Here is a 26992-nt window from a genome sequence, read left to right as displayed (position 1 = left end):
AGGGAAGGGTGGACATTTCCCCCCACATAGTATGCATCTATGTTAATCCAATACTTATAGCTATGGTCTACGGATGGAGTATGTGTTACAGTCCTGAGAACAGATCCTATGGACACTTAACCTATATTTGGGAACTAGATTATTTCCCCATAAAAGTCTTCTGAGACTTTACTGCTGAGTAGGAGTTAGCAAAGCAGAGCGAATGACTTGTTTAGAGGTCCTGGGGTGGGTGCCAACACAGAGGGACTGAGGAACGTTCATAAGGCATAAAACATGGATAGCTGAGGGGGCAGGTGGAGCTGAAAAGAGGGGCAGAAGCTGACCATGGAAAGCAGAGTGTTCCAGGTAAAGAATTAAGGAAGCGGAAGGCTGGGGAAGTGTCTTAAGCATGGTCAGATTTGTATTTAGGAAGCTCACTGCTGCATTGTGAAGAATGCTAGGAAGGGGAAAACTGAAGATAAGGAAGTGAGTTGGAGATTATTGCAGTCACCCAGATGGGAAGTGATGAGGACTCAGACCAAGGCAGTGTCTGGGAATTAGTGGACAGATTCAAGAGACATGTAGAATAGAATCAATCAGACTTTCCTATTTTTCTTCAGACTTTCTAATTTTTCTAACAGGCATTGTCTTTCTACACCCACCTATTGAAACCCTAGCCATAGTCTAACTGAAATGCTTTTTCATAAAATTTTTTCTTGTTCTTTCTGACCTGTTATCTACTCTCTTTGAACTTATTTGTGTACCTATGTTGTGACAGAGGATTTCAAGATTATTTTCAAGTTACTATTTGTCTGAACTAGATGTTCAGATTTTGGAAGACACAGATACCAGCCTCATGTTTCCCTCTGCAGTATACCTTGCTGGTGTGGCTCCAATAAATGTTTTTTGAATCACATTCTCTGTCTTCTGGATGCATCTGTTTTTGTGCACTGTACTTCTACAATAGAGCCCTCCTCAGTGAATTTTTTATTCATAATCTGTAAATAGACTCAGAAAAAAGGTTTTGTCTTTGTACACATAAAAAGAAATTTCAATATTAAAAGAAAAGTTAATATTCAACATTAAATGCAAGTATTCAGTATGTTTGGTTTCCCTCTCCCCAGGACAGTTCCCCAGCAGTTTTGTGGAAGTTGTGACCATTCCCACTCTAAAAGAGGGAGAAAGGCTGTTCATCTGCATCTCTGAATTTACATCCCAAGAACTCAGCAGTCTTCCCCTACATCGAGGTAAGCTTATCCTGAAAGACTGGACTGAAGATGAGGGTGGTAGTGTGCGTGTCCTGAGAACTAAGTCTGTTACAAGTGGCTAACATCTGGAGAGTCCTCAGCGATATCGAGATCGTGGGGACCATATATTTTAGTAACATTTTATAATTTCCACATTATTTTCTCACAAATACATTCCCATCTGGTCCTCAGCAGGAACCCAGAAGATAGCAAAGTGGATATTATCAACTATATTTTATGAAAAAAATAGTATGGTTCAAAGGCGATTAGCTATAGGTGAGAAGTTTTGGCCTTGGGATATGAACTCGTATCAACTTATTGTAAGTCAAGTATTTGGCTTTCCATGGTCCCCATACTATAGCCACACTTTAGAACTTAATCTTTTTTTTTTGGTACAAGGGATCAAACTCAGGTCCTTGCACTTGCGGGGCAGGCGGCGGAACACTGAACTAAATCCCTGGCCCTATAGCCACACTTTAGATTATCTTTGTTTCCCATAAGAGCAAAGATGGCTTTTCTAAACAACATTATTAATGTATAATAGTAAAGTGGTCATTTAGATATGCTAATTAACAGACAAATACAAAACAGCTCCATTTTACTACTTTACTGTTAGATAATATTATGAAAGTTCTCATCAGAATCAGCTTAAAACAAAATGGTTTAAAATGGTTAGTTTAGCCACATCTCATTCCAAGTATTCCAAGTATTCTCCAAGTATTCTCACTTATTGCGCTCTGATATATCTATGAACTTCCAAATATGGACTGTATACCATTTCAAAAAGTGTATTTGGTTGTCCTCACATTTCTGCATAAACACAGAAACCAATAGAATTCTATAGACTGAGGCTTATAATCTATCCAGTTTTGTGATAACTCAGTCATGAAAATGGTAGACTTTTCACTTGGAAGGCTGAAGCAGGAGAATTGCTGTGAGTTTGAGGCCAGTCTGGGCTATATTGTGAGTTCAAGTCCAGCTTGAACTACATAGCAAGAGCTCTCAAAAAAAAAAATGGTAAGATTCCACCTCACTCCAGAAAGAATGGCTGCTATCAAGAAATCAACCAACAACAAATGCTGGCAAGGTTGTGGGGAGAAAGCAAGCCTTCTCCATTGTTGGTGGGAATGCAGACTGGTGCAACCACTATGGAAATCAATATGGAGATACCTCAAAAAGCTAGGATTAGAGGTCCCATTTGACCCAGCTATTCCCTTGCTGAGTATCTTCCCAAAAGAATTAAAAGAATCATACCACAGTGATAAATGCACACCCAAGTTTATAGTGGCACAGTTTGTAATAGCTAAAACTTGGAAACAGCCCAGTTGCCCATGAACTGTAAACTGGCTAAAGAAGATGTGGTTTTTTAATAAAATGGAATGCTATTCATCCATGAAGAGTGCAAAACTAGAGACATTTATGGCTAAATGGATGCACATTGAGGCCATACTCTTAAGTGAAATAAATAGGACACACATGTAAATACTGAATAGTTTCTCTGTTGTAAAACTGAAAGTGTAAATAACGATCAAATGTATAATAGATAATGTGAAATAGGAAGAAAAGGTCTAAAAGGGAAGGGGAACTGGGAGAGGGTTAGGAGAAAGGAAAGAAGGGAAAGGAAAAAATATGAGAAAAGGAAAAAATGGAAAGAAAGTCTTTGTAAATAGGGAGGGGTGGAGGGGTTGAAGGGAGGGAATGGGGAATGGGGAATGGAGAAAAATAAGAACCAAGATATATCATGTAAAGGTATAAATTCCCAGTGGTAAATGTCATTGTATTCTGTATCTAAAATGTACCAATAAACTTAATGAATAAAAAGATGGTAGAATTTTTTAGATATGTTATTAATATTGTTATTTGTGTTATTAAGGCATCCCTTGTGTCACTGAAAGGTAGGCCTAATTTCTTAAACTGTGTACACATACATACACTGGAAAATGTAGCAAACTTCTTTAATTCCTAGTCAGTAAAAAGAAAGAAATATTGGATTTTGACATTAATTCTCAAAATATGTTTGGAGAGTTTCATGCACTTTATTCTGTGCTCAGCCTCTGCCTCTGTTCATAGACTTCCTTGCTAGTTGACATTGGGAAGGCAGGCAGACATAAACTGAGATATCATAGCAGAGCCTTTGTCCTTACTCATAGCTCTCTCAGCAGAGGTTTGAAGTCTACCTTTGTGCCAGCCCCAAGTAGAAAGGAGAAAGGGCAGGAGCCGAGTGGCTTCCATTAGAGCTGCACCCAGAATGTGGATGACATGGACCTTTTCTTTCCTATACCCGGTTCCTTATATACATACTGGTGGAAGGGCCAGGGATTTAGCTCAGTGGCACTGCGCCTGCCTTGGAAGTGCGAGGTCCTAAGTTCAATCCCCAGTACCAAAAATAAATAAATAAATAAATACTGGTGGAAGAATGTACCATATGGAAATATACAGTATGTTTAACAATATTATGAGGAATTTGAGAGTGTGGCTTCTAGAATTAGCTTTTTCATTTCATAATTAAGTCTTGTATAATCAAGTCACAGGCAATAGAAATAAGAGAGAGATTTACTCTTGAAGCCTGCACTGGGTGTTCTGAATTGGCTTTGAAATTAAAAGGCACCTCAGGGGCCAGGGATTTAGTTCAGCAGTGCTGCCACCTGCCTTGCAAGCGCAAGGTCTGGGGTTCGATCCCCTGTACAAAAAAAAAAAAAAAAAAAAAAAAGGCACCCAACTTTCTAGGGCCGTTTGAAAGATTGTCCAGAAGACAGTCTCAGTCTTTGTCAAGGTGGATCCTGGAATCTGTAAATCTTATCTTGATTACCTATTAACCAGTTATGCCTAATAAGCTTAAAATTGTAAGTGGAAGCTGGGTGTGGTGGCACACATCTATAATCCCAGCACTCTGAGAGGCTGAGGCAGGAGGATCACAGGTTTGACCCTAGCCTGGGCAATTTAGTGACTTAGTGAGTCCCTGTCGCAAAATTTTAGTCCTGGGCTAGGACTATAGCTCATTGTGAAGGCCTTAGGTCCAATCTCTAGTACATTAAAAAAAAAATGTAAGTAGAGTCCAAAGGAAGTAAATACACAGGAAGAGAGAATAGAAAGAGAATAGCTAACTCTCTGTGTTTTTATCTTGTTCTCTTCTCTGTGATATATGCTGCTGGTAAACACCCTGGCCCACTCAAGTGTTCCCTTCCATGCCTTTCATGACTCCTGGTTCCCCATGTCTTCCAATTGGAAAACACAAGCTTTCATGGGTGGGGAAGTTAGATATACTTATACAATTAGTCTTTTTCTAGAAAGCTTTGCTTAAAACAATCCAGTGATTTTAATTCCTTTTGTTTTCTGTACATGACAAGTCACATCATCAGGTATTAATTTTGCTATTTGGAAACAAAGCACCACAAAATGACAGTATTCTTCTATACCACATATAGCTTATCAGACTCCTAAGTCTAATGCTTAGAGTGGCCCTTTTACTTCTCAGACTGAAAATTATTTTTCCATTAGATCAGCATTTCTAATTCCTTTTCCGTACCCTCTACTACTATGAGTCCTGACTCCTGTGATTTCTTTATCCATCCCTCTTAGCTGTCAGTGTAGCAGTGTAGCTTCTTCTCAACCAACCAAAATCTTGGTTGATGAGTGTGTCAGGAGATTTGGAAACCTTAAGAGTATATGGGATGGGCCGGGGATTTAGCTCAGTGGTTCTGCCACCTGCCTTGCAAGTGCAAGGACCTGAGTTTGATCCCCAGTACCAAAAAAAAAAAAAAGAGTATATGGGATATTTCAGATTTGTTGTGTTTTACCATGCTGACTTCTTAGTTGTTACTTATCTTTAAGAAATAATCACTAGGATTAATAAAAGAAAAATTTATATATGAATATAATTTATGTATGTATATATGTATATATAAAGAGTGGATAATACAGTTTAAGGGATAAGAATTGTGATGGCCATAGGTTTAAATCCAACTCCACCACTTAACAGCTATGACTTAAGTTTCTCAACCTTAGTTTCCTCATCTAAAAAAATGGGGATAATATTCACCTTAGGGTAGTTGTAAGGATTAAATGGGGCTATGCTGTACTTGTAAAGCATCTGGCAAAGGGAAGCACTCAAAAAATGTTAGCTATTTTTATTAGACCTACCCTTGGTTCCTGAGGTTCCCTGATGTGCTGTGAAGTTGTTATGGTTTGTGTTTAGGTGTCCCCTCAAAACAAAGCCTTAATAAGATGGGACTTTCCTTTTCAGAGGTAGTTGAATCTGGAATGTGTGATGCTAGGGTTAAGGATGTGTGATGACTAAACCACTACACATGAGTGATTAGTTTGACACCGCCCTAATCCCAGTTGTCTGAATAATACAAAAGGGGCAGAAAGATGCTATTAAACTCCCTTGTTGCCATTGCTACCTTGTGTGCACCATGTTGTTTCTCCTCTGCGAGGCCTATTTGTCATCCCTTCCTTGGAGCCAGCCAATTATGGACTGAACCTCTACAATCTGTAAGGCAAAAAACCCATTCCCCTTTAACTTTTGGTGTGGAGTATTTTGTCTCTGCAATGAAAGAAAAGTAACTAACACAGAGGCCTTGTTCCTGGGTGACGCTGTGAAGTTCTGTGTGTGTGTGTGCCGTCCAAGAAGGTTCTACCTGGAACTGGAAATATTAGTGGTTCTTCCAGCAGGTGTCATCCTTGCTCCTTTTCCTGAAGCTGCCCAACTGTTCTGTTTTGTGTATTTTGAGTTATATTTAAACTCAGAAGCAAGATTGGCTTTTAGAAGAAGGGACATTACAGGTGGCTAGGGTCTCTGATTGTACTAAAAAATAAAGAGAGGGAACTGGGCATGGTAGTACATGCCTGTAATCTCAGCACGGTGGGAGGCTGAGGCAGGAGGATTGCAAGTTGAGCCCAGTCTGGACAGTTTAGTGACTTAGCAAGACCCTGTCTCAGAAGGCTAGAGATGTAGCTCAGTGCAAAAGCCCTGGGTTCAATCTCCAGTATCACCTAATAAAAGGTTGGGGGGGGGGGGACACAGGGATGACACAGACAAGCAATAGGGTATAAGAAGGAAAAGACAAAACAATGATAAAGACAAAAAAAATGTTTTATGGGGAGTGGTAGAATATCACTGCTTGTTGCCTCACATATTTCACAATATTTATAACCTCGTATTTCTAGGCCACTTCCCCTACCAAATAAAAGGCTAATAAAAATAAATTGATAGACTTATTTATAAATAAATTGATGGATGGTATTTATCCATCAAAGCACACATGTCAACAATTTGCAGTGCATGAGTATGAGATATCGAGATCACAGTTCTGTTTGTTTGTGGGTTTGTTTAGGGGTTTTGGTATTTTGAGACAGGGCCTCACTATGTAGTTCAAGCTGGCCTTGAACTGTGTAGCCCAGGCTGTCTCAAACTTTTTTTTTTTGTACATTTTTATTTTTTAATAAACCACATGGCAAAAACAACTTTAATAAACATGTAGGAAATTACAGTCTGAAAATTGCAAATAACGAACATATACATACACTTTGATCTTACACAAACAAACCCAGTGTCAAAATCTCTCTAAGATCAATCAATCATGTGCAAAATACCTGGTTCTGGAGAGGACTTGGGAATATAGATAGTTTCTTAAACTTGGTATGGCTTATTTAATAAGACATTCAGGGCCGGGGATGTAGCTCAGTGGTTCTGCCGCCTGCCTTGCAAGTGCAAGGCCCTGAGTTCAATCCCCCATACCAAAATAAAAAAACCTTAAGACATTCATTCAGAGAAGCATACGCTTTCCAAACGCACAGTATCTTCCAGGCTTAAGCTGACACACTGGTGCATTTCTACTGAATTGCATTTACTTCAGAGTATTTTCAGTTGCACTACTGAAATCCACTCCGCCCTAGGTTGCAAAAGTCTCCACAATGTTTTAACAAAGTCCACAGTTTGCCAGGCCTCCCATGTGACACCCTTTGTAAGTGGGACCTCAGTGGCCTGCCCGGGTACAAAGGAGGCCATAGCTTCTCTGTGATTCACACCTGCTACTACCACAGGCAACCTCTGTGCCTGAAATCCATGAGTCAGATCCAAAGCCTGGCTGGCAGTGTGTGCAGGGCAGACCTGGTGCTCGGGTTTCCCTCAGTGCTTTGGCTACAGGGCTAGCAAGCTTCCCGGGCATCTGGAAAGCAGACGGGCCCTGCCGCACACAGCACCTTGTGTCACTGTTAATTTTGAGATGAGACCAACCACTGAACTAATCTTACATCTAAGGGCAAAACTGCCTAAAATTTTATTTCAAAGGGTTTCCAATTCTGTTATGAACATTGTACTAATTATGATGAATGCTAAGAAAAAAAGTTTAGCTAAATTGTGCTTGCTTCAGAGTCAAATCTGGAGTGTTCACTTGAGCAGCATGACCCACAGCCATGCTGGCGATGACAGGCCCAAGTTGGGCACAGTGCAGCTGGTCCATTTCTGTAGAACAGGTCTGACCTGGAGACTACTAAAGAGGCTGCCTCAAACTTGTGGCACTCCTCCTGCCACAGTTTCCCTAGTGCTGGAATTACAAGTGTGTGCCACCACACATGGCTAAGATCACAGTTCTGTTATAGCTTATGTGGGAAGCTATATAAAAGGTGTGGTCAGGCCTAATGAAGCATATCGTTCCCCTGGGCACTTAGAGCCACCAGTGGAGTCAGTGAGGAACCTGATTCTTCTGAGCTTGTATCAGATTCTATGGAGACTTGCATTTATTCTTATTGTTTTATTTCTAATCTAGTTCCTGTTCAAACAAAAAATCTGACTAGAGCAATCAAGCAGTGTAGCTGAGATTAACTGTGCATCAGCCAAAGATTCAGGCTGACCCTAAAAAGCACCACACTTATTTTTCCGTTCTCAAATCTGGTCACCTCATTCCTGGAATTCTTCATATTGGTGTTCTGAAGTCTGAAAATGACCACTAGGTAGCCTCCATTCCTCAGGAATCACCTAGGATTCCAGGGCAATGGGTTGCATGTCTGGTGAAAATAAAGAGATTCTTGCAAAAGCTCAGAAATGGGGGCATTGAGTGCCTTCCAGTGTCTAAATTGTGATTTTTTTTTAATTCACCTTTATTTTGTAGAAATAAACAACAGATAGACAGTGTGCCAGGTATAACAGCTTATCAAAACAGTCACTCAACTGAAAATAGACAAGAAAACAAGCCCCATTATATGAGTTCATGGAGATCTGGGCAAACAAAGAAAATTCTGTCATTCTGCTGCTTTAAGAAAGCCAGTTCATTTGAAAAGCAGCTGAGTGGGAATTATGGCATGCTTTTATTTTCTTGTTCACTAAGAGTCCCATTGTGTCTGAACAAAGTCACCTCATGGAGTTCCCTCTGTAGCTCTGTTGGCCGACTGACTGTAGGCTCTGTAGGGGAAAATAAATCACTTGTAATTCTCAGGACTCAAAGCTTTGACCAGCATTGAATCATAAATTAAAGGAATATAGGAAGTATAGGACTATACAATATAAGAAATAAGAATATAAGAAATATAGGACTAAGACCCTGTTTTTTGGACAACTAAGCAAAGTAATATCAAGTCAGTGAGAATATATTGGGTATCTTCCATAAAGTCTAAAACTTTACACTAGGTATTATGTAGTATATAAAAGTACAAGTGCCAGAATTAGTGATACAAGTGACAATTTCTTTCATAGGCTACATATGGCCAAAATGAATGTGAATTTATAAGGATTTTAGAGAAGCATATAAAGATTTCAGATGGAAAGAGAATATAGCATAAATAGGGGCTTGGAGTTTATAATGACATGGTTTTTGTGTGGAGAACAAAAGTCCCCTTGTGTGGAACAGGGTCTCATCGCATAGGTAAGGCCATATGGGATGGTTGAGGAGGGGAGAAGTTAGGCCTGCATGATTGTGAACACAAGGTTGCATCAAGGTGAAACAAAACAACAGTCTTTTAGTATCTTAACCAGTAAAGCTCTTCAGAGTGTGTCCAGAGCAGACTTATTCTTTAAATTTATTTTGGATAATTTGAATAGGTATATTAGGGAAGTAGGCAGTAGGCTCTGCATAAAGGTCTCATGGTAAAAGTTTGAGCTCAGGAAAGATATTATAAAATCAATATATGTACAGTTAATTGGCATGAATCATTTGGTAGACTGGAAAAATGTTCAGGGAAAGATTTTAAAGGGTAAGACAGTAGAAACTAATAACAAAGAGCAATTAATAGATGGAAGAAATATACTGAAAGAAGGAAGTAGAGGGAAAAAGGAAGTTAGCAAGAGCCAGTTTTAGAGGGAGAATATAATGAATTTTCTTGGGAGTTGGGGTCGAAGAATAATCAGTAGCAGATGGACACTGAGTGCTATGCAAGTGGCTTTACATCAGATTCCTGAAATACAAAAGAGAAGTGGGTCCTGCCAATATGGAACCTGTAATCCACTTAGGGGAGATAAGGTGAACTTAAACTTTTCAAAAATCCAGATCATATAAAAATCAACAACATAAAAGATAATCCATTTTTTTGATGTACTCAATTATATAAAGACTCATGAGTTTTGTTTTTTTTTTAAGACTCATGGTTTTGCTAGAGGCTTTGCCACCCAGATCTTACCTTACACTTCCCATCTTACTTTTTACATCAATTTTGTCACTCTTGACTCTCAAGTGAGAGGAATGTTAGAATAAGATTAAAATTGAGCTGGGTAGGCATGGTGGCACACGCCTATAATCCCAACACTCGGGAAGTTGAGGCAGGAGGATCACCTGAGACCATTTTAGGCTACATAGTGAGTTCAAAACCAGCCTGAACTACATAGAAAGATTCTGTTCAAGAAAAAACAAAGATTAAAATTGATAGGACTGGGGATTTAGCTCAGTGGTTCTGCTGCCTGCCTTGCAAGCTCAAGGATCCAAGTTCGATCCCCGGTACCAAAAAAAAAAAAATTTGATAGGCCGGGCATGTTGGCTCATGCCTGTAATCTCAGCACTTGGAAGGCTGAAGCAGGAGGATTGTCACAAGTTTGAGAACATCCAGGGCTATATAATGATTTAAAGGCCATGCTGAACTATATAGCATGACCCTGTCTCAAAAAGAATAGACAAAACCTAGGAATTAGAAAAATTTATCAATTCACCAAAAACCCCATGACATATTAACATAAATATAAAAAACTCATATATTAACATAAATAACATTTTTATTAAAAGTAACTTTTATTTTCCAAACCAAAAAAAATTTAGTGGGGATAATATTGGCCCACATTTTTGTAAGTCTTTTTAATGTTTGGCTTAATAGAAGAAAGCTGGATTTTCATATTTGCATCTGTGTTCAATCTACTGCAATATGTTGCTCAGCTTGAAATATATTTTTTTAAATTCCATCTTCTCACAGATATGTAGTGGGAACTAGGATGGTTATTTTAATAGTCATTGTGAATATTCTTTGATACTTCATCAGAATGCAAGAAGTAGTTTCTTAAGGGTTAATTGCCGTGTGGGATCTGAAACGGTATCAGTGAACTTTTTGTACTATTACACTAAAATCCATTAATCTGGAATTTGTAAAGAATCTTTTATTAATTTGTGATTTTATAACATTCATTGGTCATTTGGAAAATATTGGTTTAATGAGTCATTCAATTTTTTCCAAATGTTGACCATTTTATTATATAGAATCACAAAGTGTGTTAGTGTGTTTCTTAATATCTCTAGTGATCTCATTAGAAAAATTTTTGAGTATGGTAAAGCAGTCAAGCTCATGATGATAGATAGAAACCCCCCCCCCCTCAAAAAAAAGAAATTCTCTCAAACTGATTTTAGCTTGGAAGTTGGAATTTTATCTTTGGCAACAAATACTGTTGGTTGTTTTCCTTGAACTTATAGATCCACTTCTTTGGTTTTGGAGAAACGTCTCTCAGCTGCCCAAGCCTGAAAAACCATAGCTGTCAGTCATGCCTTCATATAAAACAATCCTCATCAAAAAAAAAGTGGTCAATCCAAGTATAGAACTCAGTTTCTCAAGTGCTTTCCCTCAAGACAACCAGTAAAAGTGCTTTGTGTATAATTGCCATATTGTTACACAGAATATTACAAAGGGAATATCCACAAGATTTGAGATTTGCTACAACATTTTTTTTTTGGTACTGGGGATCGAACTCGGGTGCTTGCGCTTGCGCAGCAGGTGACGAAACCACTGAGCTAAATCCCCGGCCCGATGCAACATAATTTTTATTGCTCCATCAAGGACTTTCTTAACTGAAACTGGCTTTGTTTTTTATACTTGATGACATGGTGATGAATAGAACTGTACATTGCCCACTTGTGTAATTTGTTGTCACTGCCTTGGTTTACACAGTACCAGCAGTTTTACCCCCTACTGCTTTTGCATAATCATTGTGAAAGTGAACACAGAGAAAAGTGTAAAGTATTATGAAAGTAGTTTTGACCTCTCAGATCCTCTGAAAGAATCTTGGGGACCCCTAGGTTCCATGGGTCACACTTTGAAAACCACACTTTGAAAACCACTTTTTCAAACTACACTATGAAAACCATAAAACATGTTCCAGGGCCAGGGATTCAGCTCAGTGGCACTGTGCCTGCCTGGCAAGTGCAAGGTCCTGAGTTCTATTCCAGTACTAGAAAATAACTAACTAAATAAATAAACATGTCCCAATTCATTAAGTTATCTCAGTGTTTGTGGTATGTATTTCCTTGAATTGGCAGGTGTTTAAAATGATGAATTGCATTATTGGTCACAGTAATATGCTTCTGGGGTGATGACTGAGGTTGTCTTTGTTTTTCTTTCTTCAGGTGACCTGGTGATTCTCAATGATGATACTCCCACTGCAGACTGGCTGCAGGGCCGCAGCTGCTGGGGTTCCCGGGGCTTCTTCCCATCCTCATGTGTTCGAGAACTCTTCCTCTCCTCTCACAGCCAGCAGTGGCACACACACAGTGCACTGCTTGAGATTCCTGAGTACTCCATGGGACAAGCACGAGCCCTCATGGGACTTTCTGCTCAGCTAGATGAGGAGTTGAACTTCAGGGAAGGGGATGTGATTACCATTATTGGAGTTCCTGAGCCAGGCTGGTTTGAAGGGGAGTTAGAAGGTCGAAGAGGCATTTTCCCAGAAGGTTTTGTAGAGCTTTTGGGGCCCCTGAGAACTGTGGATGAGTCAATAACTTCTGGAAATCAAGATGACTGTGTTGCTAATGGTGAAGTAGATATGACTCTAGGAGAAGAAGAGAAGGGGCTAGAGGAGGAGGATGAGCAACCTGGGGCCTATGGAATTGCCCTCTATAGATTCCAAGCTCTGGAGCCTAATGAATTGGATTTTGAAGTAGGGGATAAAATTCGAATTCTGGCAACCTTGGAAGATGGCTGGCTAGAAGGGTGCCTGAAAGGCAGGACAGGCATCTTTCCCCACCGCTTTGTAAAATTATGTCCTAATGCTAGAACAGAAGAGCCCATAGCTCTGTCCCAGGAAGGGAGCCTTACCAAAGCCCCAGAAAGTTCTTGGGATGCTTTGGAGAACTCCTTAGTAGCGGAGACACCAGGACATGAGTCTCATGAGTACAAAGCAGAGGAGACCAGCTGTGGTCTTCCTGAGAACTCCACTACTCTCCTAAATCATCTGACTCCTGAATATGATATAAACGAGAACTCCAGTCAAGATGAAGGTACCTCAGGAGAGCTCCCCCGAAGCCCTGGTACAGAGCTTGAAAAGCCTCCCTCTAAGGACTCTGACATGACTCATTATTTAGAGGCGGTCAGTGGCGTTTCTTCCCAACCTCAGGTACCTTTTCATTCAAAATTGCAGAAAAACCAGTATAACTCTACAGCAGAAGGGGACCATCAAAGCTCAGAACAGTTCTCTGACCTTCCTGTAGAAGCCAGGACTAGAGACTACTCTACCCTACCACCCAGAGGAACATGTGCTCAACGGAGCTCCCAGAGGAAGCCACTGGCCCCCCTTCACAGAGGCTCTTCCCTCACAGCCTCGAGGGTAGCCCACCCTAACCAGTTGAGTCCTCAGTTCCAGGGCATGGCAAAGTGTACTAAGAAACACCACACATCCAAAGAAAACACCTCTAGCTTCAGCTCCACATCAGGGAGATCAGAAAGAAAACCTGGTCCACAAGGCAAGGGCCCCGCTGTGGCAGTAATAGCACTTTCACATGGAGATGGCAGCACTGACCTGGATTCCAAGTTGACACAACAGCTGATAGAATTTGAAAAGAGCCTGTCAGCGTCTGCCACAGAGCCAGATAAAATTTTACGCCACTTTTCAATTATGGATTTTAACTCTGAGAAGGATATCGTCCAAGGTTCCTCAAAATCAATCCCTTCGCAGGACCTACCTGAGAGGAGAAAAGCACTAAGGCCACCACCACCCCGACCACATACTCCAACATCTACTTCCCCTCACTTGCTGGTTGACCAGAGCCCAAAACCTGTGCCCCCCTTGCCCGTGCGGCCCTCACGCCCAGCTCCCCTGCCTCCTGCACAACAGAGATTAAATGCAGCCTCCCCCAATCCACTCTCCTGTCACTGTCCTAGCTTCAAGACTCTAGAAAAGGAGGGCCCTGAGCATGTGGAACAGAGTCTGGATCAGACGTCCCCCTGTCCCTTAGTCCTGGTAAGGATTCAGGAAATGGAGCAGGATCTGGATATGTACACGAGAGCTCAAGAAGAGCTGAGCCTGATGCTGGAGGAGAAGCAAGATGCATCCTTAAGGGCAGAGACCCTTGAGGATCTTGAGTTCTTTGAGAGTAACATTGAAAGTTTGAACCTGGGACTGCAGCAACTGAGAGGTAAGTGATGAAATAATGTCTTCTTGTATTTTGACATCCACAGTCAAGGTAACAGTCTGCCCAAATGTATGAGGAATTGCTACCATCTTTGATCAACAGAGGTGATTTTAATTTTCATTACTCAGTTTCTTCTGTCACTACAATTAGATTGTTCTCTCACTATATCCTGTGACTATTGTATCCTCTACACTGCATTTGCTGCTGAGGTAAAGAAGGTCAAGCTTTGGAGACATGTGTTCCCACTGACGTGTACCTCACCTACTGCTATGATGTCCATGATGTGGAGTAGGAACTCCCTAAATGTAACTTTCTTAACTATGTTCTACCAAGAACTAAAGACTTCTAGGCCAAGATTCCTAAGAAAACTACAGCTTGTATCTTTGTGGTCTAGGGACTAGATTTCAATAATAAAAATAACCCATTTCTTTACTTACTAGTAAGCATTTGCCACCGTTTGCTTACATAAGTAATCTTCACACCCCCCCTTAAAAGTATGGGCTAATCCCTATGGCTGCTTTATAGAGGAGGAAACTAGGACTTACAGAGGTTAATTTGCCAAGGGAGATGGCATTTAAACTCATGATTCTTACTAATACAGTATATTATTTTCCACCAATTTATATTCTGTGACCAGTCTTGGAGAATTCATATTTTTCAGGATCACAGGAGAAATAATTTATGAAGTAGGAAGAGTAGGAGAGGGAGCCAACAGCATTTAGTCTAAAGCCCTAGGATACAATGACTGCATATCGCTTTTGGCCTATGTACCAGAGACTGCTGAACGTACATGTTACCAGGAAAGTAAATGATAAAAAGTAACTGGGGATCTAGAAATTGCAGGATACCAATAAGAAATAAAAGCAGAAACATGGTATGTACCCCAGTGATATATGTACCAGGTGCAGAGAGCCCAGGTCAGGGTGGCAGACTGAGCACACAGACCTGCCTCCCCTTCTACCTTAGGTCTCTAAAAGAGAATGAGGAGAGTATAATTTTAAAATTCCAACAATAACCATTATTGGAAGGCCAGATCAAGTAGTTTTCTGAAAGTTGAAAAGCAGCTGGTGTTGTAGAAAGGGGGAAAAAAACCTCTATCCAAAATATTCTCTGGAAAGGAGCATGGTTCCAGCAGAACTCCAGACTCAGAGATATGGCAGTGGCGGGGGGGGGGGGTGTCCTGGGACAAGTTTAACATGACTAATTAGGGAACGGCTAGACTCCTAGGTCACATGTGCTGTACAGGAACTGCAACAACATTTGACCTTGAGTGTTAGGGTAGGTGCTTAGACAGCCTCAAAAAGATGTTCATGTAACACTGTACCTGAGCTCTTGCCTTGATGATTCTAGAGCACCTGGAAAAGAATTCTGTGGGAACCGTGGCTGAGATCTGTGTCCCCAAAGTCATAGTAAACCCCAGTAGTCTCCCTCATTTTCCACACTTAAATGTTTATAGCTACACTTGTAATACTATTAATTTGTTACATATACAGGTGGGAAAACTAAAGTCCCTCAAATTCCAGGTAGCAGAGACTTCTCAGTAATGCCATTCTTTTAGAATGAATAGTGTTCCACTGAAGTGTTATGTCTTCTGTGCTCAAGAACACTGTGCAAAAAAAAAAAAAAAAACACTGTGCAGTGTGTTTAAATGGATATGTAGATTAATGGACTAAGTACTAATTGCTAATCTTTTTCACCTGACCTTCTTTTTCAGTTCTGATTTAATAATTCAGTAAATATTTTTGCTATACATACATATATATATATATATATATTTTTTTTTTGGTACCGGGGATCGAACTTGGGTCCTTGCGCCTGTGCAGCAGGCGGCAAAACCACTGAGCTAAATCCCTGGCCCCTATACATATATTTTTAATTGGTAAAAGTTTAATACTATGAAAGACATACCAGTAGGTAAGTGGAATCTCAATCAGATTTTTAATAATTTAGATCTATGAAATATGACATTAGGAATGGTAATGTTGTCTTTTGTAACTATTCATTAGATATGTTATTTATATCTACTGCTAATATGATGAGATTACTTATTCCTTGCAATCACTAACTGTTAAGACTCTTAAGGTCCCCTTTTTCTGTGTTCATAAAAGGTATATTCAACAATATAAACAGTTCCTCAAGACGAAGAAATTCATCAGTCTGAGTACCAGACTTTACTTCTCTAGCTCAGTCCTGTATAACCTGTAATCTTGAAATTTAAAGGCCTGTGAGTTTTTGTTTTATTTTGTTCTGTGGTACTGGAGATTGAACCCAGACAGTGATGAGCTACATCCCTGGCTCTTTTTAATTTTAAGACAGAGTCTCACTAAATTACTAAATTGCCCAGGCTAAGCTCAAACTTGTGATTGTTCGGCCACAGTTTCCTGCAATTGGTGGGATTCCAGGTGTATACTGCGATGTCTGACTTTAAAATTACTCTTAAGATAGAATTGTAAATACACAAAGCATTAGTTGCCCTGTTAGATGGAGTTGATGTTTATTTTATGACTCATATTTCAGACATAGGAAAAAGTTTCCATTATGCATTGATAATGGTTCAGTTGCTAAGTGTATATCCAAAAGGTAGGGCCATTATAGTGCATTTTGTTTTATATAAACTTATTTTGTTTTACCATTGAAAATGTTTGATTTGCTTATTCTGATTTTGATTTTTGCCATTGAAATTCATACTGCTTTTGTTAATTCACATTTTAGAAGTTTTGTATTTTATAGTAGTAGTTTTTCACAATGATATTCACAACTTCTCTTTGCATTTCTTCTGTTAAATATTTACAGAGGATGGGGTGTAGCTCAATGATAGAGCATGTACTTACCATGTGCAAGGCTCTGGATTAAATCCTCAGCACCAAATAAACAAATAAATAAATAGCAGAGTGATATAACCTATAGCAAACATTAAACATTGAAAAACACTGGGCAAACATTTACTGGTTATTATTCAAATGAGAACATTCACCTCTTTTAGCAAGGTTTAACACTACATAGAACATGGATCAGAATTGCCAAATGTAAGGATGTTGCTTCCAAAACTTGATTTCTTAGAACATCACATATAAGATTATAAAAATCATACTATGCAAATAAGCTTATTGATACTTATTTGCAAGAATGACTCACTGTTGGCAGCACACAGGGCCATAAGCCACATACTCATAAACATATGTATAGCATAGCAACGGTTCTGAACAAAACTTGGCTGATTGCCCATGTCTTTCCATCCTGTGTGTTCTTGTACTGGTTGCTGGAAATGTCAATAGTAATTTTTCACTTTTTGTGTCAGTATTTTCAAACTTGCTTTCATCTTGCTGATTTCTTTAAACCCACATCTCTACATGTATTGTTAGGCTTTATTCACATGGGAGAATTTTAGTACTTTCTCTTGTTTTCCAGATTTCTTAACTGATTTTTCTTAGAATTTAGGCATATAAATTTCTCAAGAAATGCTGAGAAGGAATTTCCACATGGAAACACTAGTCGTTTTCAACCCAGCTCCAATTTAAACCAGTTTCAAGACCTAATGTGCCTTGTATTTTGGATGACCACAGTATTATAACCCCAGCTATAATTCTTAAGAGGTTTAGCCCAACTCTGATTTACCCTTACGAATCCTCTAGAATATTGAGTTGTTGTAGAAAATGTCACCTTTTAGACTCCTTACCTTACAAAAGCGCTGGGATTTGTTTTTGATCCTTCTCAGAAGACTATTGATGTAAAAGCTCAAGCCTTTAGAGACTGGCAAATACCTTCATGTAATGCAGTTTTTATGGTTATTTACCTCTCTGGATTCCAGTTTGTCCTTTGGCTTTGGCCTGGATTTCTTTCTTTTTTTTACTGCATTATATTAATATTTACTGAATGTAAAATTATTATGTAAATTTTATACTTTCTCTTTTCTCCTTTCTTCTTTCTTTTTTAAAAATTAATTTTATTGGTACATTTTAGGTATACAATATGACATTCATCATTGGAAATTTGCACCTTTTCATAATCTCTATTGGTTCTTATTTTATCCCCATTCCCCTGCCCTCCCTTCAACCCCTCCATCCCTCCTATTTACAAAGACTTTCTTTCCATTTTTTCATTTTCTCATATTAATTCCATTCCCTTCTTTCCTTTCCCTTACCCCTCCCACTTCCCCTTCCCCTTGGCCTAGATTTCTTTATCATCTTGTCACCATGTTTATGGTTTTTTTTGTTGTTGTTGTTGTTTTGTTTTTGTTTTCTTTTTGTAGTACTGGGGATTGAACCCAGGGCCTCACACATGTTAGGCAAATAAATGGTCTACCACTGAGCTGCACCCTAGCCCTTAAGGTGTTTTAGTATTTTTTCTAATTTTTTAACTTTTCCCCATAAAAGGGTTGATCCAAAAACTTAGACTTGAATTTTTAGAAACAAAAAGCATGGATAAACTGGTGTTTGGCTTAGATTAAAAATCAATTTTGAATTTGGAACTAATATGTAGTCAGTATAGAATAGTACAAGATAATTATGACTGTTATGTGTTGGGGGATAAAAATATCATTCAGTATGGTCGCCAGTATGGGTTTCAAGTCAATCATTCATTCATCCTAGAATGCTTGTTTATTTTTTACCAGTGTGGTGAGGGCAGGGTACATAGTGAGGAGCATGGTAGATGTACTCTCTGTCCTCAAGGAGTTTTCACTCAAATGGGTTGCTAATCATCAAGTCAAGGTCCATATTTAAAGCACAATACTTTCAAATCTGATGAGTAGGTTGACTTCGTAACCACAAAAGCATTACAGATTAGTTTTCAGGCATGCAGGTTTCCTACTACATGTAACTTTTAAAAGCCCTGGCCAGAACTATATAGTACTGCCCTGAGAGAATCTTATTTTAGCATCATAGTCCTTTTCTACTTAACTCAAGGTGAGGTGTTCATTCCTGAATTTGACAGATAGTCATGGTGAGTATTCATTTGTTTAGTCAGCAAATATTTCTTGTTTGTTTGTTTGCTTGTTTGTTTTTTGAGGCAAAGTCTTGCTATGTGGTTCAGGTTGGCCTTGAACTCATGGCACCTTCTGCCTCAGTCTCTCGAGTGCTGGGATTATAGGCATGCACCACCACACTCGGCTAAAGGTTTCTTAAATACATCTCTGAGTTAAGCAGCACTAGGTGTGCATTCATTAGTAAAATAACATAATAATAGGGTCATTCATATTTGTGTGTCTTTGAAACTCTAATGAGTATACTGATACTGTCCTTTATAGTTAATCATGTTGTCTTTCTTGTTGCTTTGAGTCATGACCATAGTGTAGATCAGTGCCAGGACCTCATTTTTCTCTTCTCAATCAGTACAGTATCTGAATAGTAAACTGTAGAGTGAGTCAGCCTCCCTCACATTAGGAAACTTGCTCCTAAACTTCTCTCTTCTAGCCTCCTTTTTTTTTTTTTCTGGTACTGGGAATTGAACTCGGGGCCTTCACACTGACCTGTGGTCCCAGGTATATCCCCAGAGCTCTAAATTGTGATCTTCTTGCCTCAGTCTCCCAGAGTGCTAAAATTACAGGCATGTGCCACCATGCTCAGCTCTTCCCCAACTTTAAGGTAATATCAAAAGGGAGGCTGGCCAGAGACTCTCAGAGAAATATTTAATGACAACTTGCAAATCAAATCAGAATATGTTTTTAAGGAAAGTAATATTTCAGCAAGATATTGGGTAGAATCTAAGGCTTACTACAGAGAACCAATAGATTAACAAGTTGGAGAATTACTGATAGGGAGCAACAACATCTTTACTGTAAAATGATACATAATATTCTAGGCAGATTATTAAAATTTTAAAATATAGTTTTTCTATTCAGAAGCAATTTGAAAGATAATAGAGTTAAACAGTCTAATCAATTTGTGATCTTTTAAGATGATAAAACTATGTAAAGGAAATAATCTTTTTTTCTGGTTTGTCACTACATAAGAAAAACTAAGTGTATTACTTGTGTAGCAGCTGGTTCAGGGTGTTGGCTCAGTACAAACTAGTTCAGTTACTACTAATGGATTATTTTGATATAAAACAGCAGTCATAGTTAGAACCACATAGATTATTATTCGGGACAATAACTAGTTTCTCCTTTTAGGATAGATGGTTTTACATATCTATCAAGAAACATAGTTTAGAATGGATAACTTAGTTGTGATTGACCTATGAGTCACTGTTCCTAGCAGTTTTTAAAGTGGCTTTGTGAACATTTCCTTACCGCCTCCAGGCAAAGAGTAGAGAGCTAGACCAGATCTAGATACTTTAAGTATGAGTTTCAGAGTGCACACAGATTTGCAGTACACAGTAAAAGAACTTCAGCATGCATGAGACCTTGGGTCATAAGCATTCATGCCATCAATCCTGTACTTCAGTATGGTGCCTGTTTTTATTGTTTGACAAATGTAGCAAATCCTAAAAGGAAGGATAGCCATTTTCCAGCCAATATCACTGAGCTCCTACCATATTTCAGGTGGTGCTCTGGAGTTACAGCAGTAATTCTTTGTCCTCATGGGGAAGGCAAACAAGTAAGTAAAATCATAAATGTATAATACATTAGAAGGCCAAAGAATCTGTGAAGAAAAGAAATCTGAGGTCTCCTGAAAAGTGACATTTGAGTGAGATGGGCAAATCATCCACATTTGACAGTTGAGAAAATTGATGTTTACTCAGTCTCACAGTAAGTAAGTGGTAGGGCTGAGATTCAAATCCAGGTCTGTTTCCCTGCACAGCCTTACATACTGTTACTGCATCACACTGTATTGTCAGTGTGTTTTGACCACTTAGTCTCTGAGATTTGATGGTAAGAAGCAACAGTTGAAAAAAATCAGATGCAATGGCAAATATTTAAGTGGAAGGGATCCCAGTGGACTCTTGGCCAACTTTCAAAATAACTTATGCCAGCTAAAACATAAGTACTCCCTTCTGTTGAAAACTGCCTGCTAAATTCAGTATGTCTGTGAGTGTGAAATCACAATATGTATTTTTAGAATATTTAATTTTTCTTTGCAGATATACTTTTGACTGCTAGCTTATTAAGAAGTTACTCAGCTGGTGCATATCTCCAATGATAAATGTCATTATATTGTACACCTAAAATGTACCAATAAAAGGATATACAAAAAAAAAGAAGTTACTCAGCTTTCCAAAATGTTTTCCCATTCATGCTAGCAATACCCACAAGCTGCTATAGTTATAGTTTCTCTAGTTTAAGTGTCCCTTAACTCACCCTTTAAGTTCATCTTAAGCTCTCTTACATCCTAAACACTTCTCATAGCCCTGTCATTTCTTTCACAATGCCCCCAGCCACTCTTTCTCCTCTCCAAGTCTCTTCTCACCAGTGCTTAGACTCTTCTCTATTGCTGACCTTGTCTTTTCGCTCCTTCCTCATTTCCACACTAGTCTCCATGCACCCAGTGGAGATACAGTGCTTTTTTCTCATTCTAGGAGGTATCTTAGCCATAGCGATGGAATCTCCTTTACAACTCTCCTTCCTGGCCTTTAGGCTGAGAGTCAGCTGTACTGAACAGGAGTAGAAACTGTATTCCTAGTAGAATCTATCTTTCTTGAATTCCTACTGTGTGCTAGGTAGTTGGGAATATAGGAGAATGTGATCCGGACTGCAGCTGTGGGGCATTCCAGTGTTCAGGAGTGTGGAAGCCCAGGGAGATGGACCCAGCAAAGGAAGAGCAGTCAGTCAAGAAAAATGAAAACCAAATGAAAAAAAAGAAAACCAAATGAAGAGTTCCTAAAAGACAAAAGTGACCTGGTCAAAGCTGAGAGCCCAAGTAAGATGAAGTCTCAGAAATGATCACTAGAATTAGTGACATTGTCCAGAGCAGCTTCACTGAAGTAATATTGATGGGACAAGAGTGGGTTAAAGTTTGCAAGCGCCCGGACCCGAGTTTGATCCCTGGTACCAAAAAAAAAAGAGTGGGTTAAAGAAAGAATGAGAAGTAAGAAAGCAAGAGGATTGAATGTGCTTAAAAGTCTTTCATAGTGTTTTGCTATAAAAGAAAGCAAAGAAATTAGGTGGCTGCTGGAAGGGACATTAGATTTGGGGACCAATGGAAGTTGTTTGTAAGACAGGAATCACTACCATGTATTCCTAGGCTTGCTAATTCACTAAGGGTAGACACATTGAAGAAGCAGGAGAGAGGGGCCATAACTGCTGGAACAGAGTGCGTGAGGGGCTTGTAAGGGTTGGGATGCAGTGAACCAACAGAGATATTGGCCTGGCACAGAGCAGAGGTAGTCCCTCTAGCCTTTGAGATGTAGCATAATAGGTTTGATAGGGAAAAGATGAAGAGGCAGACTTGGAGAGATTAAGTGACTTCCCTGAGGTTATACAGCTACTAAGTGCCAAAGTCAGGATTTAAGCCCAGGGTTATTTTAGCCTGTGCTCTTGACACCTAAGCTAGGCTGCTCTCTAATTTATATATGAGCTGAGTGAGTCTAGAGAGATGACATAGTTTATAAGTAATAAACATCTAACTATGGACAAAGCATTTTACCCTGGTTTCCTTAGCATTCTTTACATTATTTCACAAATAAGGATTAGATAAAAGTTGAGTGAATTATTCCTAGATGTCCAATAAATGTCCAGACAGCTAAAGAGGTAAACTGATTAAGGCCCATCTCTTGGCATGGTACTCCCCTGTCAGAAATCTTCAAATACCCTTCATTATCTCATTGAATGAACCACATGGCATTTGGGTTCCTTGGGATCTGGCTCTCCAGCTTAACTCATTACTTTTCTTCAAATCGTTCCCCACATTAGTTCTCCCTATATAGGAAGTCAGTAGAATTGCTGCTAATCCTCGAAGGCACCATTCCAGTTGCTATCACTTCCAGGAAAGCCTCTGTTGCCACACCAGGGACTTCTCTTTGTTACCATTGTCATTTGTGCTTCTATATAAACAGCACTTACACATTTCATCTTACTTTATAGTATGTGGCTCCTGCGTTCTTGCTTGTTCATAATTTTTCTCTTCTACTATGCTCACATATAATAGGTATCAATCTAATGTTTTGTTTTGGTGCTGGAGATTGAACCCAAGGCCTCAGGCATGCTAAGCAAGTGCTTTACCAAAGAGCTATATACCCCTACTCCCTAATGTTTGGTTATTTCAAATAGGCATTTTTATATCAGCTTTTTTTCTTTCTAGCTCCATTCTCCAGTTCATAAATATACTGTATGAATTGGATAGAAAAGAGCTAGGAAATGGTCTTGATGCTTCTCCAGCATGACAAATATCTTGGAAAATGAAAAAAAGGAAGACTGTTTTCTTCCTTCGGGGAGACAGCTGGTATATAGGCAGTGGGAGCTTATGCGTTGATTAATCAAATCCCATAGAAGTAAAGCACTCAAAGGAGGGAGAGTTCTGCCTATACATAAAGTGAAGGGAGTTCTGAAGAGTTGCATAGGTCCAAGGATTAGAAAGTTGGAATTGGAGAACAGGAAGTGGGAGTCTGGTTTGAGCTGCACGTGCTAGCCTTTGTTTACCTCTGGTGGCTTACTAAGGGGCTAAAGAGGCAGACAGACTGATATATGACCCTACTCAGGACTTTTAAAGGGAGCTCTTTCTTTTTCATACCGCTTTTTCTGCAAAACCTTCAGGGCAACACAAAGCTTTTACCTTCACATAAAGTAGCCAAGCCAGTTTGACCAGCTTGAGGGAAACACCAACAAGACTGCCAACTCCAATCACATGAAGTCTAGTTACTAATTATCTCCTGGCCTCTGAGGGGAAAGATATAGTAGTTCACTGATTGGATCCTGCCTTTGAAATGACTCCACACTGCTTCATACTCTAACTGGAACAACAGGAAGAATGTTTCCTGTGCTTTGGGAGACATTTTAAGCAGGACGGATTCAGCCTTAGGCAAGACTGCACCTGTCTGCATTTAGGCCCAGCCCAGACCCATGGAAAAGAGAAGTAAAACTGGCGTCTATTGGATATGAGTGGAATTAATGAGATTAGAAAAAAAAGCAAAGTGGAAAACAAAGGACTTTGGGGCTGTAGCTGGGAGTATGAAGACTACAGGAGTCTCCAGAACAGAAATCTTGCGGTACTGGATGAACTTCTTGCAGAAAATGACTTGGATTCCACATTCCAGGCCAAGAGGCAGAATCGGCCCTGCAGAAAAAGGGATTGTGGATACTGGGATTTTGAACAGAGTGAATCAAGCTCTCTTGACTGTTGGGAGGCAAATGAAAATGGAAAGGGCTGTGTGTTCCAAGGAGGCTGTTATGGCTATAGCAATCCAGAAAGTATAGATTATGGGAGTCTGAAGCCTGGGATGAAGGATGATTGGTTTTTAGGAAGCCCAGATGTGATGGGGAAGAATGGGAGATATGGAAAGATGAAAGGCTTTGTTGATCCTAAGGATCTGAATTATAATCCTAAGGACTTAAAAAAAACTGAACAGTGGAGTGGCTACACAGGTGTGGATGATTCTTCGGGGATTCTATATCAACCTCAAAACTGGTATGTGGGCCTCAGGAATTTTAATTATAGTCCTGAAGATTGTAAAGAAGTTAACTTGTATTATAGAGATCTTAACAATTTATATTATGTTCCTAGAAGTAGCAGTAATGGTCAGTCTATGGACTTTACAGGTTTGAATGATGCCAGTGAAAGTAAAGAATTTGTTAAATACTATGAAGAGGAAAGGAATGTTTATCAAAATGGTGAAATCTATCCTAAAGTAAAGACTCATACTATGGATCAGAGTAATTTTGATACAGAAAATAAAGGCTGTGACATTTTCTTTGCAAACTATGAGTATAAATCTCATAATTACAGAGGAACAGATTCTCTTCATCAGGTAGGGAATTTGAAGTATGACGGCATTGACAAACCTGGAATGGTGACACTTAGGGCAAGAGGGATCGTCCTGGATGGTCTACAGAATCACTGTCTTAGAGAAGAGCAAGGAGAACATCATTTTGGGATTCCTCAGAGCCCTTTATTAGAGAAGAGCACCTGGAAGTTAGAAGAGAGTACATTAAGTGGCGCAGAGACTTGGAGAAGGAATAGTGGCTTCCGCCGCACCACACCCACCACCCTAAGGCGCTCAGAGTTTGTGCAGAACAGGAAGAAACCCCAAGGTAGGAATTTAGCTGGCCTTCTGATAGGATAAGGCATGAAAATTAATGAAAAGGGTGGTTATATTGGGTACAAGGAACTCCAGTGTACTTAAGGAACCTGCCCCCCTAAGTTCTTATCAAGGGGATCTTAGTGACAACAGCCTTTGAGATGTGATTCCTTTGTGAGGCATTTTATAGCAAGAGTACACGTAGTGCCATAAGGATGTAAGATAGCTTTCAAAATCAGACAACTGTTCCCTGGGAACTTTACTCTTCTGGGTTTTGTCAGCTCTCCCATCTTAACATTCTTTTCATTCTCAATATTTTTATCTTGTGGGGACAGCAAGTTATGAGGGCACAAAGTTAAATGTATTTTCCTGGCATGTTTCTTTCTCTTAGTCCCTGTGCTTCTTTAGACAGTAGTGGAAAAGAAGACTTGTTTTATAGACTATTTATTCCTTAACACTGTGGAGCCTTAAGTGAAAGATGAACACTAAAACTCTCGAGGAATTCAGGTTATTTCTATTTTTCAGTGTGCTTGTTACATAGTAGGTATTCAAACCATTGCATTTCACTGAGCTTTTATAAATTATCTATAAATTGGTATATTGAAAATCTTTTGCTGCGTGTGGTGGCACACACCTATAATCCTAGCACATGGTGGGCTGAGGCAGAAGGATCACTGTGAGTTCAAGGCCAGCTTGGGGTACATAGTCAGTTCAGGGTCAACCTGAACTACATAGTGAGACTGTGTCTCAAAATTTAAAAAAAAGTTTATCATGTAGAGATTCTTCCCTGCCATTGTGTCTTCTCCAAATCTATGAACTGTCTTTTTCTTTCACTGTGTTTTTACAATACTGAGGATTTAACCCAGGGCCTTCACACAGAGTTACATCCCCAATTTTTTTATTTTTTATTTGAGAAAGGGTCTTTTTAAATTACTAAATTGCCCAAGCAGGGTGTGAGCCTGCTGTCCTCCTGCAGAGTGTTGGGATTGCAGGCATGCACTACCATGCTCTGCTTTCCATGTTGCTTTTATGACTACTGGACTCCCTATTGAACTTTTATAATGTGTTCTTTTCATGCCAGGCAGCCTGTCTGGTTCTGTGCAATTTGGAAGAGTCCAGGTTCTGACCAGATGATAGGGTTAGTGAGAGCCGGAGAAGCTAAAGGTCTAGATCCATCTCACCCTCCTCCCAAGTAGGTGATTTTTTGTATAGGTCTCCTTCGCAGTAGGCTGGCTGAGTAGACTTGTACCAAACACCATCAAAGATCCTGAAATCACTACTGGTTTAGCCGATGATCCTTAACACAGGGTTAACTTAACTTTAATTTCCAGGGCACCATTTTGGACAGAGCAGGCTCTCTACGTGCACTTATAAAGATAAAAATGAAACCAAGCCTGGCTTTAGTCGCAAGCTGAGGTATTTAGCAGATAGTCATTTCTCTCTAGGTGAATTTTTTCTCTGAAATGATATAGATTGGATTACTTTTAAATTCCTTTCAGGTCAAGAAAGTAAAAAGTCTGAGTTTTTTTCCTTGTGTTAGTTTTATATCATTTCTATTCCCTTCCCCCCACATCTGTTTCTTCAGTGAACTTTGATTCTTATTTTTAGTTCCTTATTGTTTTAAGCCTCCTGCCTGTAATCAAGTGCGTTTAATCTGTTTGATTTAGCAAGGGTCAAGCCCTTCTCTCAGCGATGTTGTAATGTGCCCTATGATCTCTCTGAAACAAACCAGCTCAGTGCCATTTTGTATCATTTCCATTCTTACAACTTTGAATTTAGGAACTTAATTTTTGGAAGTGTTATTCATATTTTTTAGCTCAATTGGCACTCCCGGTTTTTATTCTT

At 39.4% G+C, this 26992-nt stretch overlaps 1 protein-coding gene across 9 annotated transcripts in view; it reads left to right on the top strand.

Moving 5' to 3' along the window:
* Nucleotides 1-26992, top strand: part of Dnmbp (dynamin binding protein) — a 106179-nt gene that overhangs the window by 35991 nt on the left and 43196 nt on the right. For 7 of the 9 annotated variants that reach the window (XM_004838653.3, XM_021253194.2, XM_021253192.2 and 4 more), the window contains 2 exons: nt 1104-1226; nt 12038-14041. In XM_004838653.3, the coding sequence (XP_004838710.2) occupies nt 1104-1226; nt 12038-14041 (2127 nt within the window). Of the gene's footprint in view, nt 1-1103; nt 1227-12037; nt 14042-23851; nt 25161-26992 lie in introns of those variants that run through there. The other 2 variants (XM_013069937.3, XM_087185119.1) reach the window with 2 other exon arrangements.

The sequence above is a fragment of the Heterocephalus glaber genome, unplaced genomic scaffold (genome assembly GCF_053883595.1).
Source record: "Heterocephalus glaber isolate CG9 unplaced genomic scaffold, H.glaber_assembly_v1.0 deba00001497, whole genome shotgun sequence".
Classification (NCBI taxonomy): domain Eukaryota; kingdom Metazoa; phylum Chordata; class Mammalia; order Rodentia; family Bathyergidae; genus Heterocephalus; species Heterocephalus glaber.
The sequence above is the reverse complement of the archived record's forward strand: the minus strand, read 5'-3'. Positions and strand labels throughout refer to the sequence as shown.